This window comes from Trichechus manatus, unplaced genomic scaffold, assembly GCF_000243295.1.
Source record: "Trichechus manatus latirostris isolate Lorelei unplaced genomic scaffold, TriManLat1.0 scaffold00061, whole genome shotgun sequence".
Lineage (NCBI taxonomy): Eukaryota > Metazoa > Chordata > Mammalia > Sirenia > Trichechidae > Trichechus > Trichechus manatus.
In genome coordinates, this window is record NW_004443997.1 from 7,744,836 (window position 1) to 7,768,563 (window position 23,728).

Here is a 23,728-nt window from a genome sequence, read left to right on the forward strand (position 1 = left end):
ATAGGTGTTTGATTTTTAGAAGATCCCAGTTATCTAGTTTATCTGTTGGGTTTTGTGTGTTGATTTTGCCCACTTTTTGATTGGATTGTTTGTCTTTTTATTGTTGAGTTGTTGAAGTTTTCTAAATATTTTAGAGATTAGACGCTTATCAGATATATCGTTGACAAGGGATTTTTCCCCCAGTCTGTAGGTTCTCTTTTTATATCTTGACAAAGTCTTTTGCTAAGCATAAGCATTTAATTTCTAGGAGGTCTCAGTTATCTAATTTATCTTCTGTCATTCGTGCATTTTTAGTTTTGTTTGGTAGACTATTTATGCCAAAAATTAGGTCTCCTAGTTTAACCCTACGTTATCTTCCGGGAACTTTATAGTTTTAAATTTAACATTTAGGTCTTTGACTCATTTTGAGTTAGGTTTTGTGCATGGTGTGAGTTGTGAATCCTAATTCATTTTTCTGCCTACAGATATCTAGTGTTGCCAGCACCATTTGTTAAAGAGATTGTTTCTTCCCCATTGAATGGACTTTGACCCTTTGTCGAAAATCAGCTGCCCATAGATGAATGGATTCACTTCTGGGTTCTCAATTCTATTCTCTTGGTCTCTGTGTCTGTTATTGAACCAATACCAAGCTGTGTTGATTACTGTGGGTATACAGTAAGTTTTGAGATCAGAAAATGTGAGGCCTCCTACTTTGTTCTTCTTCAGTTTTGCTGTAGCTATTCGGGGCCTCCTTCCTTTCCATATAAAGTTGGAGATTAGTTTTTCCATTTCATTAAAGAATGTTGGGATTTGGATCAGGATTGCGTTTTATCCATAGATCACTTTTGGTAGTATTGACATTTTCACAATGTTAAGTCTTCCAAACCATGAGCGTGGAATGTTTTTCCACTTATGTAGATCTCTTTTAGTCCCTTGCAGTAGTGTTTTATGGTTTTCCTTATATAAGTCTTTTTCATCCCTGGTTAGGTTTATTCCTAAGTATTTTATGCTTTTAGGGGCTGTTGTAAATGGTATTGATTTCATTTTCAGAGTCCTCCTTGTTAGTGTAGAGGAACCCAAGTGATTTTTATGTGTTGATCTTGTACCCTGCCACTTTGCTGAATCCTTCTGTTAGTTCCAGTAACTTTCTTGTACAGTCTCTGGGATTTTCTATGAATAGGATCACGACATCTGCGAATAAGGATAGTTTTACTTCTAAGGAAGATTTTAACAGACTCGTATGGGATATCTGCTATGTAAAGATGTCATGAACATGTAGGAATCAAACCATGGATTTAGATATGTATTCTACTCTGAAGAAGCACTTGCCATCCGCTTAGAGCACTAATATATGTGTATTTAAAATTGTAGCAAAGGAAGAATGTGGTAGGTTTTGTAGAGGAGGTGACATTTAACTAGACCACGAGAGTAATCGGAATTTGGACATTCCAGGCAGAGGGAACAACTTACGCAAAGACCAAAGTATGAAAATGTATGCATACAGTAATTCATTTTTTTCCTGATTATCAAGTTTGAGAATTTAGGTTACAGTAGTGGTTTGAGGTCAGCTTTGAATGTTAGTTAGGTAAAGTTACTCTTTATACTGTAGGCATTAGGGAGACATTGAAGGATTTTGATCGAGCAGAGGTGTGTTATTACCTAAACTGTGCTTCAAGAAGGTGAATTTGGTAATAGTGTTTTTAAGATGGATTCCAGAAAAGATAGACTAGAGGCCGAAAGAGCAGAAGCAGGGAAGAGAGATAATGAATGCCAATATACATGGGAAGTGAAAAACAGGTAAGAAATATTTGAAGCAGAATTGAGGATTAATTGAATTGTAAGGGACAAAGGAAAGGGAAGAGTCAATGTGGGGTGCATGTGAGCCATTTAAGTGGAGAAGCCAAGTAGATATTTGAAAATATGGGACCAGAGCTTAGAATAGAGATCAGGATTGACGTGTGACATAGTGATACTTGAAATCACTAAATGGACAGAAATTTAGATAGCAGCTTGCAGTCACACAGAGAACCTAGGGCAAATCCTTGGGGAACACGTTCATTTAGGAATCAGAGAGAAGAGGAGCTATAGAAGGAGTAATCTGGAAAATCAGCAAAAGACAGTTTCATGGAATCCAAGACACCCTTATGAAGAAAGAAGGGGAGTGGTAAAATGGAATGAGAACATCCTGTAGGTTTAATGGATGAACTTCAAGAGTACAGTTTTCATCCTAAATAACATGTGTAGTATTCTAGCAGGGAAAAAAAAAAAGATACAACTGAGAAGGTTTAATTCCAACAAGTTTTAGAGTTTTTTAAAGAACATTTACAGGGCTGTGCAAGCAAAGATGGAGAGAATATGTATTTTAAGAAATTATGTAAGATAACGAATATTTAGAGAGAAAATAATTACTAAGCATGCATGTCTGTAGCATGAGAAAACTATTTTCTAGGAGTGAATGTCTTCTGCATTTGAAATTAATCAGGACATGGGGATGTTAGTAAATGCCTAATTTAGAACTGCTTTCTTGGAAATTTAGCAACTAGTGATCATATAACACCATAAGGAATATTTTAGTTCACTGAAGCCGCAGTCCTGCTAGATTAGCAGGGTAGGCGCATAGACCCTGGCGCTTGATTAGCTGATAGCTGGTTTAAATAAAATGTGATGCTGAATTCAGCAGGCTTTGTTGTTGTTATGTGCCATCGAGTCAGTTCTGACTCATAGCGACCCTATAGGATGGAGTAGAACTGCCCCATGGGGTTTCCAAGGAGTGGCTGGTGGATTCGAACTGCCAACCTTTTGGTTAGCAGCCAAGCTCTCAACCACTGTGCCACCAGCAGGCTTTAGCTACCAATTAATGTAAAGAGCTCCACAGCCATAGAATCAGACAGAAGAATAAAAAATAATGAAAAAGATCAGTTTATAAATAGAAGCATGAGAGGACAGTAGGACATCCTCAGCAGGGATAATGTGAAAATGGAAGTTAGCACCTTTTTTCTAGTTGTTTTGTTCATTTTTTTCCTGGAAGGCCTTCATCCCCAAGCCTAGTCAGGCATCTTAAAATTATTTCAATATATGTGCATGTTATGAGTTTTAAATTGTTACATTCTTCGATCTCTACTTCTAGAAATCCATCCCAAGGAAAGCACCCAAAACAGATAAAAATACGCACAAAGATTTTCAGAACGCTATTATTTTAAAATAACAAAGGGTTGAATATAGCCTTGGTTTCCAATTGTAGGGAAACAGTTGTGAATGAATTATGGCCCTTTCCTGACATAGACATTGAGCTGCCATTAAAATGATCTTTCTGAACATTTTTTAATGACATGGCAAAATACTTACAGTGTAGTGTTAGATAAAAGAGATGGACTATGGAATTATATGTACAATGATCTCATCTGGATAACAAAATAAATATAGGCATGAATAAATAAATATGTGCATGGAAAAAAAAAGTATGCAGGATTGTTAATGGAGTTTGTCCTGGGTGGGATTATGGATTTTTTTTTTTTTTAATAATGCAATAGTATATATTTCCTACATTTTATTCATTGGACATATACTTCTTTAATTAGAAATAATCATTACCCCCCAGATGCCTGAGATTGGTTATAGGAGTGCCTAGAAAAGGGGAGGTTGATGTGTCAGTGTAAATCATCATGCCTATTGGGAAAGTAATTCAAAATATAAATGACAGAGAGTCAGCATTACCACTTCTGCCAGATTAGGCCTGTTGACTGGTCGCCTCTACTGAGTTTCCTTGGACTCAGACAAACCAGTGGAAGCCTCAATAGAGATTCTGAAATCTAATAACACATTTATTTCCTGGAACTGCTTGTAAAAGAGTAGCCCGTGTCTTTAGTGTGAAAGTCTTATCATTTTACAGATGATGATAAAAATTTAACTTTGTTACATTTATATTTGTAAATATTTTCAAACTACCACATTAGCAATTATTTTGCCCCTATAAACATGTATTTTATTCTTTTTTCCGTAGGTGCACCAGAAATACTGCAGACTGAAGTTATAAAGGGGAAGAGATTGCTGCTAAAATGAATCTGAGCAATACCGTGTATTTTGTGCCATGTACAAAAAGGTATTGTCCACAGATCCATGAATTAGCTTTCTCCTATAAAATGGGAACACGTTTATTTTCTATAATGGATTTTTATTATTTTTATAAGAAAATAAAAGGGAAAGTAAAAAAATAATAAAATTGGGATAAAATATTCTTTTATAAAAATTTTGAGTTTCTAATTATTTGCTTATAGAATTTAGTTATTCTTAGTTATAGCTTACAGTTAAAAAGAATTACTTAGAAGAAATAAGCTTACTTACAGTTTCTTGATTCCTATTATCAAATTATTTTCTGGGAAAAACATATATTGCCATTTTTATTTTGTACTTTATAATTTAGACTTTGAAATTACATAAAAGTTTTAGTGTCACTTTTTTCTTAATTACAGAACTAACACAGGTTTGCAGAAAATGTAGAAAACACAAATAAGCAAAAAAAAAAAAAAGGCAATAAAAATTATCTGAAATCCCAGCACCTAGTTCAGATAAAATATAAGCCTGCAAAAAAATCCCAGACTTAACAGATGCAAGAAGCCATGTTGCCTGTCTTGAATGTCTCATGCCTCCTATGCTGTATCGACTTATGCTCTGCCTCCTTTGCCAAAACAAGAAAAAAAATTAAAAACTGTCTAGTATTAATTCCTGGAAGACTATTACTGGGTCAAAGAGTATACCCATTCTACTTTTCTGGCAGGGTATAAAAATGACCATTTCCTTATGCTTGCACCAAAAAAATATATACCTTTTTCTTCTATTACTTTTCCAGTTTGGTGGGTGAAAAGAGATGTCTTGTTATTTTAGTTTTTACTTCTTTGATTAATAGTGAAGTTATATGTGCTTCATATTGTTGGCCACTGATATTTCTTTTTTGAGTTTCCTATTTATGTCCTTTGTCATTTGAGTGTATGGGTGGATGGATATGCATGTATATGTCCCCCTCTCTGATTCAAGAATAACTTTAACTGGCATATATTTTGCAAGAATTTTCCCAGTTTTATTTTCCTTTCAAGTTTGTTGATTGTGTTGTTTAAAAACAACATTATTGATGTATAATTGACATACAATAATCTGAACATTTTTAAAGAGCTCCATATGCCTTAACATGTGTATGTATCTGTGAAACTATCACCATGATGAAAATAATAACCGTTTCAATCTCTCCTAAAAGCTTTCTCATACCCCTTTTTAAACCCTCTCTCCCACCCTTCCTCACTTTTACCCTGTCCCCAGACAACCACTGTTATGCTTTCTGTCACTTTAGATTAGTTTGTTATTTTCTAGAACCTTATATAAATGAAATCATAAACTATGTACTCTTTTGCCTGGCTTCTTTCATTCAGCATAATTATTTTGAGATTAATCCATGTTGTAGCATGTATCAGTTGTTCATTTTATTGCTTAGTTGCATTCCATTGTATCCATGTACCACAGATTGTTTATCCATTCATCTATTGATGAACATTTGGGTTGTTTCCAGTTTTGGCTGTTAAACACAAAGCTGCTGTGAACATTTGTGTACAGGGCTTTATTTGGCATATGCTTTCATTTTCTTGGGTAAATGATTAGGAGTGGAATGGCTGAATCGTATAGTAGGTGGTATATGTTTAACTTTTTAAGAAACTACCAAACTTTTCTGAAGTGGTTATACCATTTTACATTCCCACCTGCAGTGTATGAAAGATCCATTTCCTCTGCATCTTTGCCATCACTTGGTATGATCAATCTTTTTAATCTTAGCCATCCTAACAAGTATGTAGTAATATCTCATAGTTTTAATTTGCATCTGCATAGTGAACATAGGGTTGCTACGAGTGGGAATTGACTCGAAGGCCACGGGTTTGGTTTTTTTTGAGTGAATAATAATACTGACCATCTTTACATTTGCTTATTTTCCATCTGTTTATCTTCCTTGGTGAAGTGTCTATTCAAATCTTTTGGCCATTTTTAAAATTGGGGGTTTTATTATTAAGTTTTGAGGGTTCTTTATATATTCTGAATACAAGTCCATTATGAGATAAATGTTTTACAAAGCAATCTGAGGTTTGTCTTTTCATTCTCTTAACAATGTCTTTCAAAAAGCAGGCATTTTAAAATTTTGATGAAGTCTAATGATTGATTTTTTTCATTTATAGGTTATGCTTTTGTTTTTATGTCTAAAAATTTTTGCCTAAACCACAATTAAAAAGATTTTCCTCTGTGTTTTCTTCTAGAAGTTTTATAATTGTATGTTTTACTTTTACTTTATGATTAATTTGGAGTTAATTTTTGTATACGGTGTCAGTATGAATTGAAGATCTTTTTTTTTTTTGCATTTGGAAATCCAGTTGTTCCACCACCATTTGTGGAAGACTATTCTTTCTCCACCAAATTTCCTTTGCACTTTGATCGAAACTCAGTTGACCATAAATGTGTGGGCCTGTTTCTGGATTATCTTTTCTGTTGCATTGATCTACTTGTTTGTCTTTACACCATTATCATACTGCCTTGAAACTACAGCTTTATAATAAGTCTTGAAATTGGGCTGTGTTAACTTTCCAGTTTTACGAAGTTGTTTTGGTTGTTTTGCATTTTTATATGAATTTTAGAGTCAGCTTCTCCATTTCCAATGCTTTTTTGTAAAATTTATTTTATTGTTGTTGTTGTTGAGAATATACACAGTAAAACATACACTGATTCAACAGTTTCTACATGTACCGTTTAGTAACACTGATTACATTTTTTGAGTTGTGCAACCATTCTCACCTTCCTTTTCTGAGTTGTTCCTCTGCCATTAACATAAATTCACTGCACCCTAAGGTTCCTATCTAATATTTCAAGTTGCTGTTGTCAATTTGATTACCCTAAATTTTTAAAGAATATTTTTGGTAGGTATTGGCTACTGGTCTGAATGACTTTTGTTTGTTTGCTTCACATTCAGCATTTTACTGATGTCATTTCTTTGTTTCCTGGCTTCAGCTGTTTTTGATGAGAAGTCAGCTATTATTCTTCTTGTTTCCCTGAATGTATCTTTTTTTCTTTGTCATCTTTTAGGGATTTTCTATCTTTGGTTTTTAGGAGTTCAACTATGATATGCTTCCATATGTTTTTCTTTGAATTTATCCTCTGTGGGGTTTGCTGAGCTTTCTGGATTAATGTATTTTCATCAATTTGTAAACTTCTAAGATATTATCTTCAATTTCCAATTCTAAAGAAGCCTCAATGTTGAGTTTTTTGACCCATACAAACAGTATATGTCTTCAGTACCTTTTATTTCTGTAACCGTTGTTTTGTAGTTTTCAGTGGAAATCTTGTACATCTTTTGTCAGACTTATCCCTAAGAATTTCTTGTTTTTGATGCTATTTTAAATGATATTTTTAAATTTTGATTTTCCAAGTGTTCATATGTAGAAATATAATTTATTTTTACATATTGATCTTGTATTCTGCAACTTTGCTAAACTCACTTATTAGTTCTAGTAGTTTTTTTTTTATAGATTTCATTAAATTTTCTACGTAGATGATTGTTAACTGTCATTAAAAATAGTCTTCTTCCTTTCTTAACGCTTTTTATTTCTTTTTTCTTGCCCTATTACACTGTCTAGAACACCCAACACAATGTCGAATAGAATTGTAGAGAGCATTCATCCTTCCCTTGTTTCTGATCTTAGCAGGAAAGCATTTGGTCTTTCACAGATCAACATATAAGTATGTCAAAATGATGCCCTTTTATTGATAGAAACTTTGAACTCAGAATGTTTTGTACAGCTGCAGAATAACTTGCCTCTTTAAGTGGACATTTAGCATAGCCTCCAAATTATTGCAGTTTTTCCAGTGGTTGATAAAGAGTTGTTTAATTATCTATACTACTGTATGTTTAATTAATATTAATTAAGAGGATGGGCTTTATAGTTAGACATATCTGGGTTTGAGTCCCAGTTCTGACAAATACTAGATTCCTGACCCTGGGGAAGTTGTTTTACTTCACAAAGTCTTTGTTTCCTCTATAAAATGATAATAATAAAGTCTCTACCTCATGAAGCTGTTGTGGAGATTAAAGGAGACAATCTAAGGTTTTTAGGGTTGTCTGACACATAGTAGTGGTTAATTAATGTTAGTTGTTATTATTTATCTCATTATTAGTTAGAGCAGATGTGATTTTCTTGATAATAGCTTTATTGAGATATAACTTACATACCACACAATTCATCCATTTGAAGTGTACAATTCAATGGTTTTTAGTATATTCAGAGAGCTGGGCAACCATTACCACAATCAATTTTAGAACTTTTTCATCACCGAACAAAGAAGCCCCATATCCTTTATACCCTTTTGATATACCGATACCCTTCTTGTCTCAATGAATTTACTTATTCTGGACATTCGTTATTGCTGGAATCTTACAATATGTGACCTTTTCTGGCTGACTTCTTTCACTCAGCATAATGCTTTCAAGTTTCATTCATGTTGTAGCATGTATCAGTAATTCCTTCCTTTTTTTATGGCTGAATAATATTCCTTATACGGATTTGCCACATTTTATGTATCCATTCATCAGTTGATGGTCATACAGGTTGTTTCTACCTTTTGGCTTTGTGATAATGCTGCTATGAACATTCGTGTACAAGTTTTTGTGTGGACATATGTTTTCATTTCTCTTGGGTATATACTTAGGAGTGGAATTATTGGGCCAAGTGTTAATTCTATGTCTAACTTTTTGAGGAACTGTTTTCCAAAATAGCTACACTACTTTACATTCTCACCAGCAGTGTACAAAGGTTCCAATTTTTCCACATCCTCACCAACACTTGTTATTATCTGATTGTTTTTATTATAGCCATCCTAATGGGTGTGAAATGGCATTTCATTGTGGTTTTGTCTGCATTTTCCTATGACTGATGATGTTGAGCATCATTTCATGTGTTAATGGCCATTTGTATATCTTCCGTGGAGAAATGTCTATTCAGATCTTTTACCTATTTTTTTTTATTTGAGGATATTTGTCTTTTTACGAGCCCTGGTGGCAAAGTGGTTAAAGTGCTCAGCTGCTAACCAAAAGGTCAGCGGTTCAAACCCACCAGCCACTCTGTGGGAGAAAGATGTGGCAGTCTGCTTCCACAAAGATTTACAGCCTTGGAAACCCTATGGGGTAGTTCTACTCTGTCCTATAGGGTCACCATGAGTCGGAATCAAATCAACAGCAGTGGGTTTGGTTTTGGTTTTTCTTTTTATTATTAAGTTTCAAGAAAACGATGCTTTTTAATATTAATTTTTATTTGTATTGCCACCAAACAAAATGTGTTAGAAGTAAGTTAATGGCAAACCTCATTTCTCCACAGGTGCTGAAGATTTACCAAAAGAATATTTATCAATGAGAGATAAAGCTGACTGGGATATCAAAAAATAAAGTGCTCTCAATACTGGACATCATGCCTAAAGGGGTGTCAAAGGACCCAGAGCTTGCTGATCTGTTCTACAAAGATGATCCTGAAGAACTTTTTATTGATTTGCATGAAATTGGACATGGAAGTTTTGGAGCAGTTTATTTTGTAAGTAATTTAAAAGAATCGTTTAGATAAATCAGATTAAGAAAGTTGGAACTCTATACATTGTAGCTATCACTTGTAAAATACACTTGGTTTTAATATTTGTTCTGCAGATTGAAGGATATCAATAGTAGGGGCAACTTACCATTACTGAAAAGCTGGCCCCAGAATTCTAGGTGTTATCTAAGTCAAAGCCAAAACCTGTTGCTGTTGAGTCGATGCCGGCTCATAGCGACCCTATACAACAGGGTAGAACTGCCTTTTAGAGTTTCCAAGGAGCTGCTAGTGGATTCAAACTGTAGACCTTTTGGGTAGCAGCTGCAGCTCTTAACCACTATGCCACCAGGTCTCCAAGTCAGTGGTATATAAATCATCTGAATCTGCTGTTGAGGTCCTGTAAAATAGTGATAAGCTTGAAGTTGAGCACCATGCCTCAGGGCCTTATATGTTATTCCCGTCACCTAGAAAACTTTGCACGTTGCATCCTTATCCGTTTCTAACTCTTGGTTATCCTACAGGTCTCAGCTTAGGAGTTACTTTCCTGTTCAACCCTCCAACACTAAATTAGCACTCTTCTTTATGATCTCACTACACCTTGTGCTTGTACTTTATTGCATTTGCCATAGTTGTAATTAAATAACTAAGCATGAGATTTTTTTGATTCATTTATGTTCCTCCCATTAAATAATAAGCTTCATAAGGAGAGGGATTGTGTCCATTTTGTTCATTGCTATATCCCCAGTAACTAGTCTAATGTTTGCCATATAGTAGGAACTCAATAAATGTTACATGGATGGGTGGATGAATAGAGAAATGGATGGATAGATGGAAAGACAGGAACTCAGACAGACGGACTGACAGAGATTTTTAGTGCAGTAACATCAAGGCAGTATTTTAAATTAAGGAGTACAAGGCTTGCCCCCTGGAATCATTTTAAATTCCAAAGATTTGACTGTCTTCTGATGAGAAGAATGATAACCAACTGAAATGTTAACACAGCTCATTAACCTGAACTTCTTTACATAAACTATAGTTCGTTAATTTAATCTAGATAACCTTAGAAGTTTGCTTCATCCATGTAACAAACATTTCATTAGAAGTATTAGTCTATTAAAGCAAGTAATACATTAAGTACTAATTATTACCTATTTCTTCTCCAAATCTGTTATCAAATTTTGTCTGAGATGTATACATGTGTGTGCATACTCTCAAACAAGATTATGTGAAAGATGTATATACATGTAAACCAATATTTGACTATTCCTTTTAAGTGGTCCCTTATGTTCTGCCATCTAGGTAGTGCTTATCATTAGTTTTCCTTCCAAATGAGATTTTAAGACTTGCATCTTTAGCTCTTCCCTTTTGTTTCTAACCAAATTTTCAGCCTGAGTTTTCTGTGAACTCTTCCTCATCATTTGGTGTCTGTGCTCAGCACTGCCACCACTGCTCTGCCCTCACCCCCATTTAATACTCAGCTGCCATTCAGTTTCATTTTATCATTATCTGATCTTCCGGGACTGAAAACTGATTTTCTAGTTAACATTCCTATGTAAGTCTTTGGGCTCAGAGTAACACTTAAGGCCCAGTCAAAATATAATCTTCCTTATTCACAGAGACACTTTCTAAAAAAGCATTCTAAATGGTAAATATATTATACACACAGAAGTGTGCATAGTACACACAGATATTTTTAATATGTAGTTTAAAGAATAATTAAAAATCAAATCCCTGTATAACCACCACCCAGATCAAGAAATAGAATATTGCCAGCACCCCAGAAGCCTCTTTTGTATCCTCCTCAGTCATGACCTGTTTCCTCCCCTTAGGAGTATCCACTATCCTGATTTTCATGCTGATTATTTCCTTGCTTTTCTTTGTACCGTAGCCCACTTACTTCGACCCCTAGTCAGTTTTGCCTAGTTTTGAACTTTTCAAAACTGGAAACACGCTGTATATATTTGTTGTGATCTTTTTGTTTTGCTCAGAGGTACACTATTCAGTCATCTTTTTTTTTTTTTTTTTTTTTTTTACTTTTCTTATATTGCTTTTCAACTAATTCTTCTCTCAGAATCTCTCTTGGCCAGTCAGATGGTGGTTCCAATCTCTATTTGACTCTTCTATTTTAAAAAGCAGCCAGACTCTTCTCAGAGTTCCAGTGTTTCAGTATGAGTACGATAAACCAAACATGTTTTGAAACGTACTAACAGGACATTTGTACTAGGTGCAAAATGAGACGTATCTTCTAGTAGCCTATAGAAGACCTAATGATTTATTTGGTTTTTGGCCCAGTCCTGCCTACTTAATCTAGAGTGTATGCCTTTTGCAATTCTAAACGCTAAGACAATGCCCTATTTACAGTAAGCACTAAATATATATTATTTGTAGAAATTACAAAGATACCTAGATGGCTTTGATACTGAAATATAATTAACTAGATACTGCCCATATACAAAAGTGAACAGTACAGGCCCATACGAAACCCATTGCTGTCGAGTCGTTTCTGACTCGTAGCGACCCTTTAGGACACAGTAGAACTGCCCCATAGGGTTGCCAAGGAGTGACTGGTGGATTCGAACTGCTGACCTTTTGTTTTACAGCTGAGCTCTTAACCACTGCATCACCAGGGCTCCATATAAACCCATAGGCATTAAATAACAGATTAAAGGGAATATACTGACACATTAGTATAAAACTTACAAAAAGCTTTAACCTATTATTTATAGTGGTCACATAAAGATGAATTTTCCCACTGGCCACAGTAATATTTATATGTGTTGTTCCTCCCTCACTATTAATAGATTCTTCCTCTTATTATTCGTAGCACTGTAAGCAAGAAGATCCTAACATCTCTTAGTTGGACAGCTGCACTAACCTCCTAATTGGTCTCTGTGCATCCGCTCGGTCTCTCTCCAGTCTGTTCTTCATGTCCCGGTGGGCCTGGGGTGGGGACGGGGGAACCCAGTAAATCTGACCTCCCTTTTGCGATGAGCCTTCGGAGACTCTCCATTGTTCTTAGGCTGAAAATCAAAATCTGCAATGTGGCCAGCCTACAAAGCCCTTCGTGGTGTGGTCCCTGTCTACACCTGAACTACATTCCCTTGCTCTCATTGTTCTAGCTTTAATTGCTTTCCTTTGGTCATCCATCATAGGCCTTTTGCATAAACTGGTCCCTGGAATGCTCTTCCCTTCCATCTTCACCTTCTTAACTCCTCTTTGTCCTTTAGTTCTCAGGTAAGCCTCATTTCTTCAGAGAAGCCCTTCCTGACTTCACTAACCATTTTAAATTCTCAAAGTAACACATACCCTTCTTTATAGTATATGTCTCAGTTGCAATCTGACATTCATTTGTTGTGGTTTTAGTTTTATTACTGTCTATCTGACCTATTAGAGGAAAGATAGGTACTGGACATATTTGTTTACAGTTCTATCCCCAGCACTTAATCCAACATCTGACAGATTGTGAACACTCAATAAGTATTTGCTGAATGAATGAATGGAGGAGTGAATTATGAAGATTTCAGAGAGAGTGGTACTGCTAAGTAGTACTTTTCATATATACTACTATATAAAAGGAAATAAGAAAAGGTTAGTCTTACCTTCTGCTATACTGTTCAGTACAGAGGCTACTAGCCATATTTAACTATTTAAATTTAAGTCAGTGGGTCATAGTCATGTTGGCAAGCCAGAAAGACTAGAGTCTAACAACCAGTATTTTTACACCTACACATTGTAATTCTACTGTAGCCTTTTTGTAGTTTACAGCTTTTACCCAGAATGATGCCAGGAAATATGCTTAAAGTCAATTGTAGGCTGTCACACCTCTTGTAGAATCAGTCAGCTGAAAGTATATGTTATGTTCAGAGAAGATAGAAATTATTAATTTGATGAAATACCTCTGTGTATTTGGATTTTCATAAGTATTTCAGAAATTAGTAGCAATAAGAAGTGAGATAGTAAGAAACTATATAAAAGGAAATAAAAAAGATTCGTCTTTCCTTCTACATTGTTCAGTACAGAGGCCACTAGCCACATTTAACTATTTAAATTTAAGTTAATTAAAATTAAATAAAATTTACAATTCATTCCCTCAGTTACACTATCCACATTTCACATGCTATTGTTTTGGACAGTGCAGATATAGAACATTTCCATCGTCACAGAAAGCGATGCTCTAGAGATCATCGATACATATTCTGGTGTAAATTCTTCCAGAAGTTTTTTACGCATATACTAACATTATTGTTATTTTATAGAAACAAAACTGAACAGCTTGGTTTTTTTTCATAATATGTTTGACATCTTTTCATATTACTAGATGTACATATAGATCACTTCATTCTTTTAATACTTATTTCATTATCTGATACCATATCATATTTATTGAACTGGCTCTCTATTGCCATTAGTGGACTGTCTACATGGTGAAGCCAGTATGGATATTTTGGAAATATCACATTTTTTATTTGATTGAATATATTTTATTAAACCCTAATCCTTTTTTATACTACAATCTTTACATGTGTTTGAAAGGGTTAAAGAGAAAGTGTGCCTTAAAGTAGGGTGGAAATGTCTATGTAGCCTCTCAAAAGTTGAAGTATTTTGGAACTGTGATAATGAAGTGTGAGAATGTTATTTTTAAAAAAGTCTCTACTCAAATATTTATGGCTGAAATATTAATTCTTTTTATTTTTCTTCTGTCCTCTTAACACAGGCCACAAATGCTCGTACCAATGAGGTGGTGGCAGTTAAGAAAATGTCCTATAGTGGGAAGCAGATGCATGAGGTAAGACAGTTGTATATGTAAACCGACACAAGCAAGTTAGTATGAAATTGGCAGTAGAAACATAGTTCTTTAAACATTTCTTTATCACAATTTTTTTTCCTTCTTATAGATCATATAATAAATGTTCCTAATATTCTAGCTCAGTCAGCTATTTTGCAGGATAGGACACGGGTTAGTGTAATGGCTTTATTATATTTGATGATAGATTTACATTGTGTACTCAAACTAAAGAGGTAACACAGTTTAAATAGTTTCTTCATCTATTAAACATTTACTTTATGTCCACTTAAAATAATAAAAAGGATATTGCATGTTTGTATACTTGATAATAAAGTAATATCTTCAGTTTAAAAATTAAAACATCTCCTTTCTTCAATAGAAATGGCAAGATATTCTTAAGGAAGTCAAATTTTTAGGACAGTTGAAGCATCCCAATACAATAGAATACAAAGGTTGTTATTTGAAAGAGCATACTGCTTGGGTAAGTAGGAGGACTTCTAGTACCTTTTTTTCCCCCCTAGTTTAATTTTTTTTTCTTTTCTATTATGTATTTGATCTGTAAAAAATTGTGAGTCCCGTTTCTGTTCCGTTTGACTTTCGTTATCAGTGTTTTACATTTATTAATATCTCAGAAAGTACCATATGGTATATGTTCCAAATTAAATATGATATCTAGCCTTTGGGAAATTCCATTCTATAAACTCTCAGCAAAGAAATAGTGAAAAGATAACATCATTTTATAATGACTTATTTGTCAAACTAAAAGGCAGGGCCTTTTATTATTATCCTGGAATTTGTATGTTTGTCATTTCTCATCCCCTACTCCAATTCCCTGAAAATTCTGAACTGTGCTTCATATTACCATCACTAATTTTTACCAAATAGAGTCTAGCATACGATTAAAATGAAACAGTCTTTTGTTCTACTTTATCTTCTTGGTATATTTTTATATGATTGTGTATCTGTTTTCAGGTTGGTATATTAGGCACCATTTAGAGCATGAAAATGTACTTTGTACTTTATCAGTTTGCACATTCCAACTTAAAGTCCATTTTAACTATGATTTAGTGATTGCTTACCATGTGCTAAGTCCTTTCCTGTTCATGATCTCCAGTTAGGGAATGGAATTTTTGTTCCCAGGTAGGCTGTATCAAACAGTATACTTAAACATAAATATTTTGGTTCAAGCAATGCTTAAGATATATAGAGCTTCCTTTCTAAGCAAGGAAACCCTGGTGTCATAGTGGTTAAGAACTATGGCTGTTAACCAAAAGGTCAGCAGTTTGAATCCACGAGGTGCTCCTTGGAAACCCTATGGGGCAGTTCTACTCTGTCTTATAGGGTCACTATAAGTTGCAATTGACTCAACGGCAACGGGTTTGGGTTGTTTTTTGTTTCTAAGCAAAGGAATTCATCAAAGGAATATCTCATTATCTGGAAATCAGGTCTCTGACAATCTCAGATATCTTAAAGGAGTCAACAAAGAGATACTGGGCCCGCAGAATAAATGTTAGATTTACAAAATCCAAGTACAGTATCTCATGTGCTTCAAGTCTTCAAAAAACCCTCCAAGTTCTCATTTGAAGCCTGTTTACTCTTAGATTACAAAGAGTACTAATAAGCTTGGTTAACTGGTTTCTGTCTTCAACTGATTTGATAGACTATTTAAAAGGAGCTCATAGGAAATGAGCTGCTGGAGACATGCATACAAATAGCCACAAGAATTATTTGGCCATAAGAAAGTAGTCGGGGAAGCTAGAAAGCAGACCCAGTAATTGAAAGGCAGAGCAACTAGAGCTGTTTAGTGTCAGGAGCAACCAACCAGCCATAGATCAGGTGCCCTTGTGAATTAGCCTAGCAAATCACTCCTAGACAGAAACCAGATAACCAAGCTTATTAGCACTCTATGCAATCTAAGAGTAAATAGGCTTCAAATGAGAGCTTGGGGGATTTTCTGAAGACATGAAACATGAGATTTAGCACTTGGATTTTGCCCTTCTGTTATGGAATAATAGGGAAAATAATATTTGTGACAAAAACACTGTTTTAAATATGTAATTTTTTAAAATGTAAATTTAACTATAAACATATTCCATCCATTCAATTTTTAAAAGGTCTATGTTCATATTCAGTATACTCAATTTAAGGAAGTTGTATGTACGTATTCAGTTGCTCAGTTTAAGAAATGAGAAAAGTACATGACACCATTTTGAAATATTACCATCAAAATTAATTAAAGAAGAAAACAGGGCACATAAGAGGTTAATGTTCATTATCTATAATATTCACTTACATATGTCTCCACATTTAAAAAATGAGAGGAATCAATACGTTGATATTACAATGTCTAGATGATTATAGGGAATTTATGTTTTCTAATGAGCATGTAGGAGCCCTGGTGGCTCAGTGGTTAAGAGCTCAGCTGTTAACCAAAAGGTCGGCATATTCAGCTCCTTTTTAGTCTTAGACTAATTCCAAGTAGGCGATAACAAAAAATGAAATGGTGGAAATTGTAGAAATCAATTAGTGCCAGATGACCAAAATTTAATTCAGGTTCAGGTAAGTCAGAGTATTTATTCTGCTAGTATTCTTAATTTCTTGGTTTTGTTTTGTTGGGGGGAAGGAGTTTTTTTAGTAGTAGTTTCTTATTAATTTTTTATTGTTCTGGTTATTATTTTAATCTGTTACAGTTGGTGATGGAATATTGCTTAGGCTCAGCTTCAGATTTATTAGAAGGTAAGAATAAAAGCACTATTGCCTCCTTTCTATTTTACCTTGACAGAATGATAGCTCTTCTTATACTAAAGTGCAGTTTGGGCAAAGTAAATGGATGATGACTTGGACTTAAGCATTGTGTGGATAAGCTGTGCAAACTTTTATCTCTGCAGTGTCACTGCAAGTACCTGAGGGATGATTAGCAACCCTTCTGCTGTTTTAGTTCAGCCAGGTAGTGCTGAACTGTTAGGCCCTTGCGATGTGGTATATAACCAAGAACATCAAATTCATGTGTGGGTATGAAATAGAGGTAGATGTTATCAGATTATATTGATAGTTAACCTTTTCAAATATCATGACTGACCCAGATCTCCTCTGCAAATGCTGTTATAACCAGAAAGTGTTAAAAATTTGTGTTTAAAAAAAGCTTTCTCATATCATCCTTGATCTCTGAATAGGAATTGCTTATTAGCTGCCTTCACAAATAATGAAAACCTGTATTTAGGAGGGGTAATTATAGATGGTTTTATGGCAGAGGAAAATAATGTAACCTTAAACACTCCAGGCACTTAAAATGTCAGAAGGGACTGGTAAATTTGGGCCTGGCCTGTCGGAATCAGTGTGGCCTTGACTTGCACAACTGTTAAGTAAATTAACAGTGCATCACTCAGTGAAGATCAGGCTTTGTTGTTTTGTTTTAAAGGATTTGTTTGTTTGGGGTTGGGTTGTTTTTTGGTTTTTTTTTTTTTTTAATTGCACTTGGGTTTCCTGTTATCTGATTATTTTTTGTTATTCTGGAGAAATGATAGACCCTGTGTATTGAGGTGAATGTGTTCCCCAGTTGTCATTTGAGAATGCATAAATCAGTCTGGTCTGTATAGTGAAGCCCTGGTGGCACAGTGGTTAAACACTCGGCTGCAAACTAACGGTCAGCAGTTCGAACCCACCAGTTATTCTGAGGGAGAAAGATGTGGCAGTCTGCTTCTGTAAAGATTTATAGCCTTGGAAACCCTATGAGGCAGTTCTACCCTGTCCTATAGGGTTACTATGAGTCAGAATTCACTCGATGGCTGTGGGTTTGTTTTGTTTTGTATAGCTGTATAAAATAAAAAAGGAATGAAACTGATCATATACTCCTGACTTGTTTTCCTTCTTTAGTCCATAAGAAACCGCTTCAGGAGGTTGAGATCGCTGCCATTACTCAGGGTGCTTTGCAGGGGCTAGCCTACCTGCATTCTCATGCATTGATTCATAGGTAAGATTAGAGACCAGTTATGTTTTGTTTTTCCAGTTACAGGACTATCTATTCAAGGAACCTTGAAAATTAGTGCATGTTCCAATTTTTAGTGTGCCTAAGGACTTACGGGAAGCAAGACTGCTGCTGCTTCTGGGTGTAAGGAGTAAAGTTGCTAGAATTTAGTTCCTATCTCTCCGTCTCTCCCATATATCCACAAAGAGTTACATCATCTCCGTTCTGTAGGTAACTATTTTCCAGGCTGGGTATTACAGGGACATTTGAAGAAGGACCCAGCAACCTTTTGATACTGTGCCAAGAAGAGTAGAAAAGAAAATCAGTCTTCCATATATTTTATTTCTTAGATGAGTTTCTTCTCCCTTTCCTATTGTAAATAACAAGTCAATCTTATATAAATATTTGCTGCTTTATTACTTAAATAATATTTTGCATTTCTATAGTGCATATAGATACTTAAGAAGTTATTACCTTTATTTGGCAGGTAAAGAAACTGAGGCTCAGAACTATTTAACTACCTTGCCCACAGTTTTACAGCACTTAGGTAATGGAGTTAGGATTGAAACCCAAATTTCTTGACTCCCAATCCAGGGCTTTCCTCTACTTTATATTTTCTTTACCACCACTCTCACCTCCCTCTACTAACTTCTCCAAAGGAAAGATGTTAAGCAATCTTTCCTCCTCTCAGTCAAGAACTTCTAGTACATTTGCTTTAAGGAATGGTAGGAGAAGTGTTGGGATATGTGGTAGGTATAAAGCATCTGATATGACTTACAAAAGTAAACACTTTACATTTACTAGGAAGAAGTGAAACTATTAGATCATAGGTTCCCCTTTTGGTCCTGTTTGAATCATCCTAGAGTTTAAGTGTCACCAGTTACTGGTACTGCAAAAGCAGAACTTCCACGTATTAGGCATGCCAAAATTTCTGCCCTAAATTTGACTTATTTATAAGAGTGAGGAATGAGTCTAACCATGTCTAACAAATTTTGATGAAATACATGTACCATAATATCTATAGATATAACTTTTTTTAAAGAAAAATCTGTCTCTTAGGTACTAAGATGTCTATTACTGAATGCCAACTTGCTTATGATGACTTTACCTGCTTTTACTTAAAGCCAGTTTTTTTGTAACTTTATTACCTTATTCTGCACATTAGTTTAATATTTAGTCTGTGTTCTATTTTATCTTCTTTAATATGTAAAAAAGGTTGAAAGGAAAAAAAACTTTTCAAGGATGCTCTTTATTTAAAAATAAATACTGTGTCTTTGATTTTTATTATTTTGTGTTAGAAGGCAGGTCAGTCTTCTATTTGAAGATAATAGAGAAATATTATTTTTCTGTTGTAAAGAGAAATAAATAATACTTTTTTTTTAGTTCTCTCTGCCAATGCCTAATGTCATCATGAGGAAGGAAACGGAATTTGCAAGGGAAGATTTTTGGAAAAGTTGTTTTGGAAGTATATGAGCCTTATCATTTTCAACTTGACATAAATTTTTCCTCATTCTCTCTACTGTATCTTTCCACTGCCCATCAACTTACAATTTTTGGTTCCTAGTACTCATTACACCTCATGCCTTTTTTAAATTCATTCTAAATTATCATACTAAGGAATACATTTTTTAAATCCCATTTTTAAAGCTTTTTACTGCATAAAACATCTAATAGCTTTAATAGTAACCACTTGCAATTCTTTTTGTAGTAATACAATAGAAATGCAATTTCTTAACTCCTAATCCTTGTTTGTTTTGATCTTTCAGGGTCTACTTTTTACTGTACAGTGTTATTTTTAAAATAACACCTTCTATATAACATGTACCCTCAAATGCCTTAGAGTTGCAGTTACAAAATAAAGGCAGAGAGAAAGGGTCACAGGCAAAAAAGAAAAGGTATGTGTGTAGTTGAGGTTTATTGATAGGTAGTCAATACAGATTCATTGAAGATCTATTTAGACTCCAAAAATGTCACGTAATTTGGAGGAAAAAAAAGGCAGTTACAAATGACACCGGTTTTCCCAGCACAAGGAATACTTTCGGCGACTGGATTTAGCATTTAAGAATATGCTTTTTTTTAAGAGTAGCAACTAACTAGGTTTCCTTCTCTGCCATGTCTGCCTTTTTTCTCATTTCATTCCCTCCCCCTGAAGAAAGAACCGCCTTTAAGTAGTTACTATGACCTGCTTGTAAGTATACCCAGGAATCTGGGACCCCTGACAACATGCAGTAATTACTAAATCCCCTTCTGGCTATCTGAGCAAGATTTCTTAATAAACTTTTTGTCTTATTAATTGCATGCTCTGACCTATTCCATAATCAGAATTGAAAAGTACTTTCTAACCCTCTTATTTTTTCCTATAGGGATATTAAAGCGGGAAATATTCTTCTAACAGAGCCAGGTCAGGTGAAACTAGCTGATTTTGGATCTGCCTCAGTGGCTTCTCCTGCCAACTCCTTCGTGGGCACACCTTACTGGTATGTAGAATTGGAAAACATGACATAGTTTTAAAATATGCATACACGAACAAGATGGACTCATAGCATTGGTTTGGTTTGGTATGGTTTTTTGACATTGTCTTACCATATGCCTGAAAATAAAATTTCATTAGAGAAGGAGAGAAAACTCACTAGCAAAAAAGAAGCGCTCTGACTTAGTATAAAATTTACAATGACTTTAAATTGTTCAAATAAGGTTGATGTCATTGTGTGTAAACTGAGCAGGATTATCAACTCACTGACCAAGCTCAGGCTTTCAATTTAATTTGGTGTTTCTTTTGAACTTTTCTCTTGGGGCAGCAACTCTAGGGAAGAACAAGGTAGCTTCTTTAACCTTCTCTAGCAAGCAAGCATAAATGTTACCTTTCAGTGAAAGAAATCAAGCTCTTGTCTCTGTTGAGTTCTCTGATGCTTTTACCTACTTGTCATTCTGACTTAGTTTCGCCCCCTTCTATTCAGAGTCCTTTCTTTCCTTCATAAATACATTGAATTTTCAGTGTAATTTGGAAGATTACTTATTCATCCCTGGAAATTTACTTACCAAGTAAAAAAAAAAGTACTTTTTGAATTTTTTTCCGTCATCATCAAATAGCATTTACTAAGTAACTACTTGCATGTCCTAGTAGAGAACAGTTCTGTTCAAAGCATATTAAGCAGATATGGCTCCTAGCCTCTTAATGAAAATCCATTATGGACAAACAAGTAAAGTAACATCCATAGCATAGCCTCGCTTTGTTTTGTTTCTTCTTTAGTTTTAATATCTTCAAAACAGCTGATTATATTGCTTATATAAATCCGTAAAGCATTTTTCATGTTGTTTAAAGTAACTTATTTGTTTTTAAGTGTTTCATATATATTACTTTTTTACATATCTCTATGAGGCAGCTACTAGAATCATCTCCATTTTACAGATAAAGAAACTGACATACAGAAAGGTTAAGTAATTTGCCCAAAATCAAACTGATAGTAAGTGGTAGAACCAGGATTTATGGAAAAAAATGAATTCTTTCATGTAAATCACCAAGTATATTGTATATATTTTGAAGAGTGTTTTTTTTCCAGATGATTTGTGTAAGAAAATAATATCTTTATCAGATAAGCATTTTAGAATACCTTCAAGAAGAACTATTTCATTGAATTACGTTATTAGATGAATTTTGTTTTTAATTTACAACTTGAGTTTTGTACATTATGTTTGGTAGGATGGCACCAGAGGTGATCCTAGCTATGGATGAAGGACAGTATGATGGGAAAGTTGATGTTTGGTCACTTGGGATCACCTGTATTGAATTAGGTGAGTAAAAAGTGATTTATTTTCATTGTACTTTGTTTTATTTTATTGTGTTTTAGGTGAAAGTTTACAGCACAAATTAGTTTCTCATTCAAAAATGTATACACAATTTGTTTTGTGACCTTGGTTGCAATCCCTGCAACGTGTCGGCACTTTTCCCCCTTTCCCTTTCCACCCTGAGTTCTCCATGTCCATTTGTCCAGTTTTCCTGTCCCTTCCTGCCTTCTCATCTTTGTTTTTGGGCAAGTGTTGCCCATTTGGTCTCATATACTTGATTAGACTAAGAAGCACATTCCTCAAGCATGTTATTCTTTGCTTTATAGGCCTGTCTAGTCTTTGGCTATAAGGTGGACTTCAGAAGTGGCTTCAGTTCTGAGTTAGCAGAATGTCCAGAGGCCATAGTCGCAGGGGTTCCTCCAGTCTCTTTCAGACCAGTAAGTCTGGTCTTTTTTGTATGTGTGTGGATTTTAATTTTGTTCTACATTTTTCTCCTACTTTATCTAGGACCCTCTGTTTTGATCCCTGTCAGAGTGGATGGTTGTGGTAGCTGGCACCATCTACTTCTTCTGGGCTCGGGCTGTTGGAGGCTGTGGTTCATGTGGTCCATTAGTCCATTAGACTAATATTTTCCTTGCGTCTTTGGTTTTTTTCATTCTCCTTTGCTCTGGATGGGATGGGACCAATAGATATATCTTAAATGGCCACTGGCAAGCTTTTGAGACCCTAGACGCTACTCACCAAAGTAGGATATAGAACATTTTCTTTATGAACTATGTTATGCCAGTTGATCTAGATTTCCCCCGAGACCATGGCCCCCAGCTCCCAGCCCCTGTAACTCTCTCCCTCAAGGTGTTTGGATGTGTCTAGGAAGCTTCTATGACTTTGCCTTGGTCAAGTTGTGCTGACTTTTCCAGTATTGTGTGTTGTCTTTCCCTTCACCAAAGTTAACACTTATCTATTGTCTTAGTTATCTAGTGCTGCTCTAACAGAAATACCACAAGTGAATAGTTTTAACAAAGAGGAGTATATTCTCTCATAGTCTAGTAGGCTAGAAGTCTGAATTCAGGGCACTAGCTCCAGGGAAAGTCTTCCTCTCTCTGTTGACTCTGAAGTAAGGTCCTTGTCATCAGTCTTCCCTTGGTCTAGGAGCTTCTCAATGCAGGAACCCCAAGTCCAAAGGATGCACTCTGCTCCTGGAGCTGCTTTCTTGGTGGTATGAAGTCCCCCTGTCTCTCTGCTTGCTTCTCTTTTTTATATCTGAAAAGAGATTGGCTCAAGACACAACCCAATCTTGTAGTTGAGTCCTGCCTCATTAACATAACTGCCACTAATTCCATCTCATCAACATCACAGAGATAGGATTTACAACACACAGGAAAATCACATCAGATGACAAGATGGCGGACTATCACACTATACTGGAATCATGCCCAGCCAAGTTGACAGATATTTTGGGGTGAACACAATTCAATCCATGACATCTACTACCTAGTTAGTGATTTCCCGTTCCCATACCTCCTCTCGCTTGTAATCATCAGTTGTTTTTTTCTGTGTATAAACCTTTACTTGGCTTTTTATAATAGTGGTCTCATACAATATTTCTCCTTTTGT

At 35.1% G+C, this 23,728-nt stretch overlaps 1 protein-coding gene across 11 annotated transcripts in view; it reads left to right on the forward strand.

Moving 5' to 3' along the window:
- TAOK3 (TAO kinase 3) overlaps window positions 1–23,728 on the forward strand; it is a 178,154-nt gene that overhangs the window by 86,709 nt on the left and 67,717 nt on the right. For all 11 annotated transcript variants that reach the window (XM_023733765.1, XM_023733757.1, XM_023733764.1 and 8 more), the window contains 8 exons: window positions 3,980–4,078; window positions 9,375–9,584; window positions 14,293–14,364; window positions 14,744–14,845; window positions 17,055–17,100; window positions 18,238–18,334; window positions 20,692–20,805; window positions 22,029–22,120. In XM_023733765.1, the coding sequence (XP_023589533.1) occupies window positions 9,465–9,584; window positions 14,293–14,364; window positions 14,744–14,845; window positions 17,055–17,100; window positions 18,238–18,334; window positions 20,692–20,805; window positions 22,029–22,120 (643 nt within the window). In that variant the 5' untranslated portion in view covers window positions 3,980–4,078; window positions 9,375–9,464. The remainder of the gene's footprint in view (window positions 1–3,979; window positions 4,079–9,374; window positions 9,585–14,292; window positions 14,365–14,743; window positions 14,846–17,054; window positions 17,101–18,237; window positions 18,335–20,691; window positions 20,806–22,028; window positions 22,121–23,728) is intronic.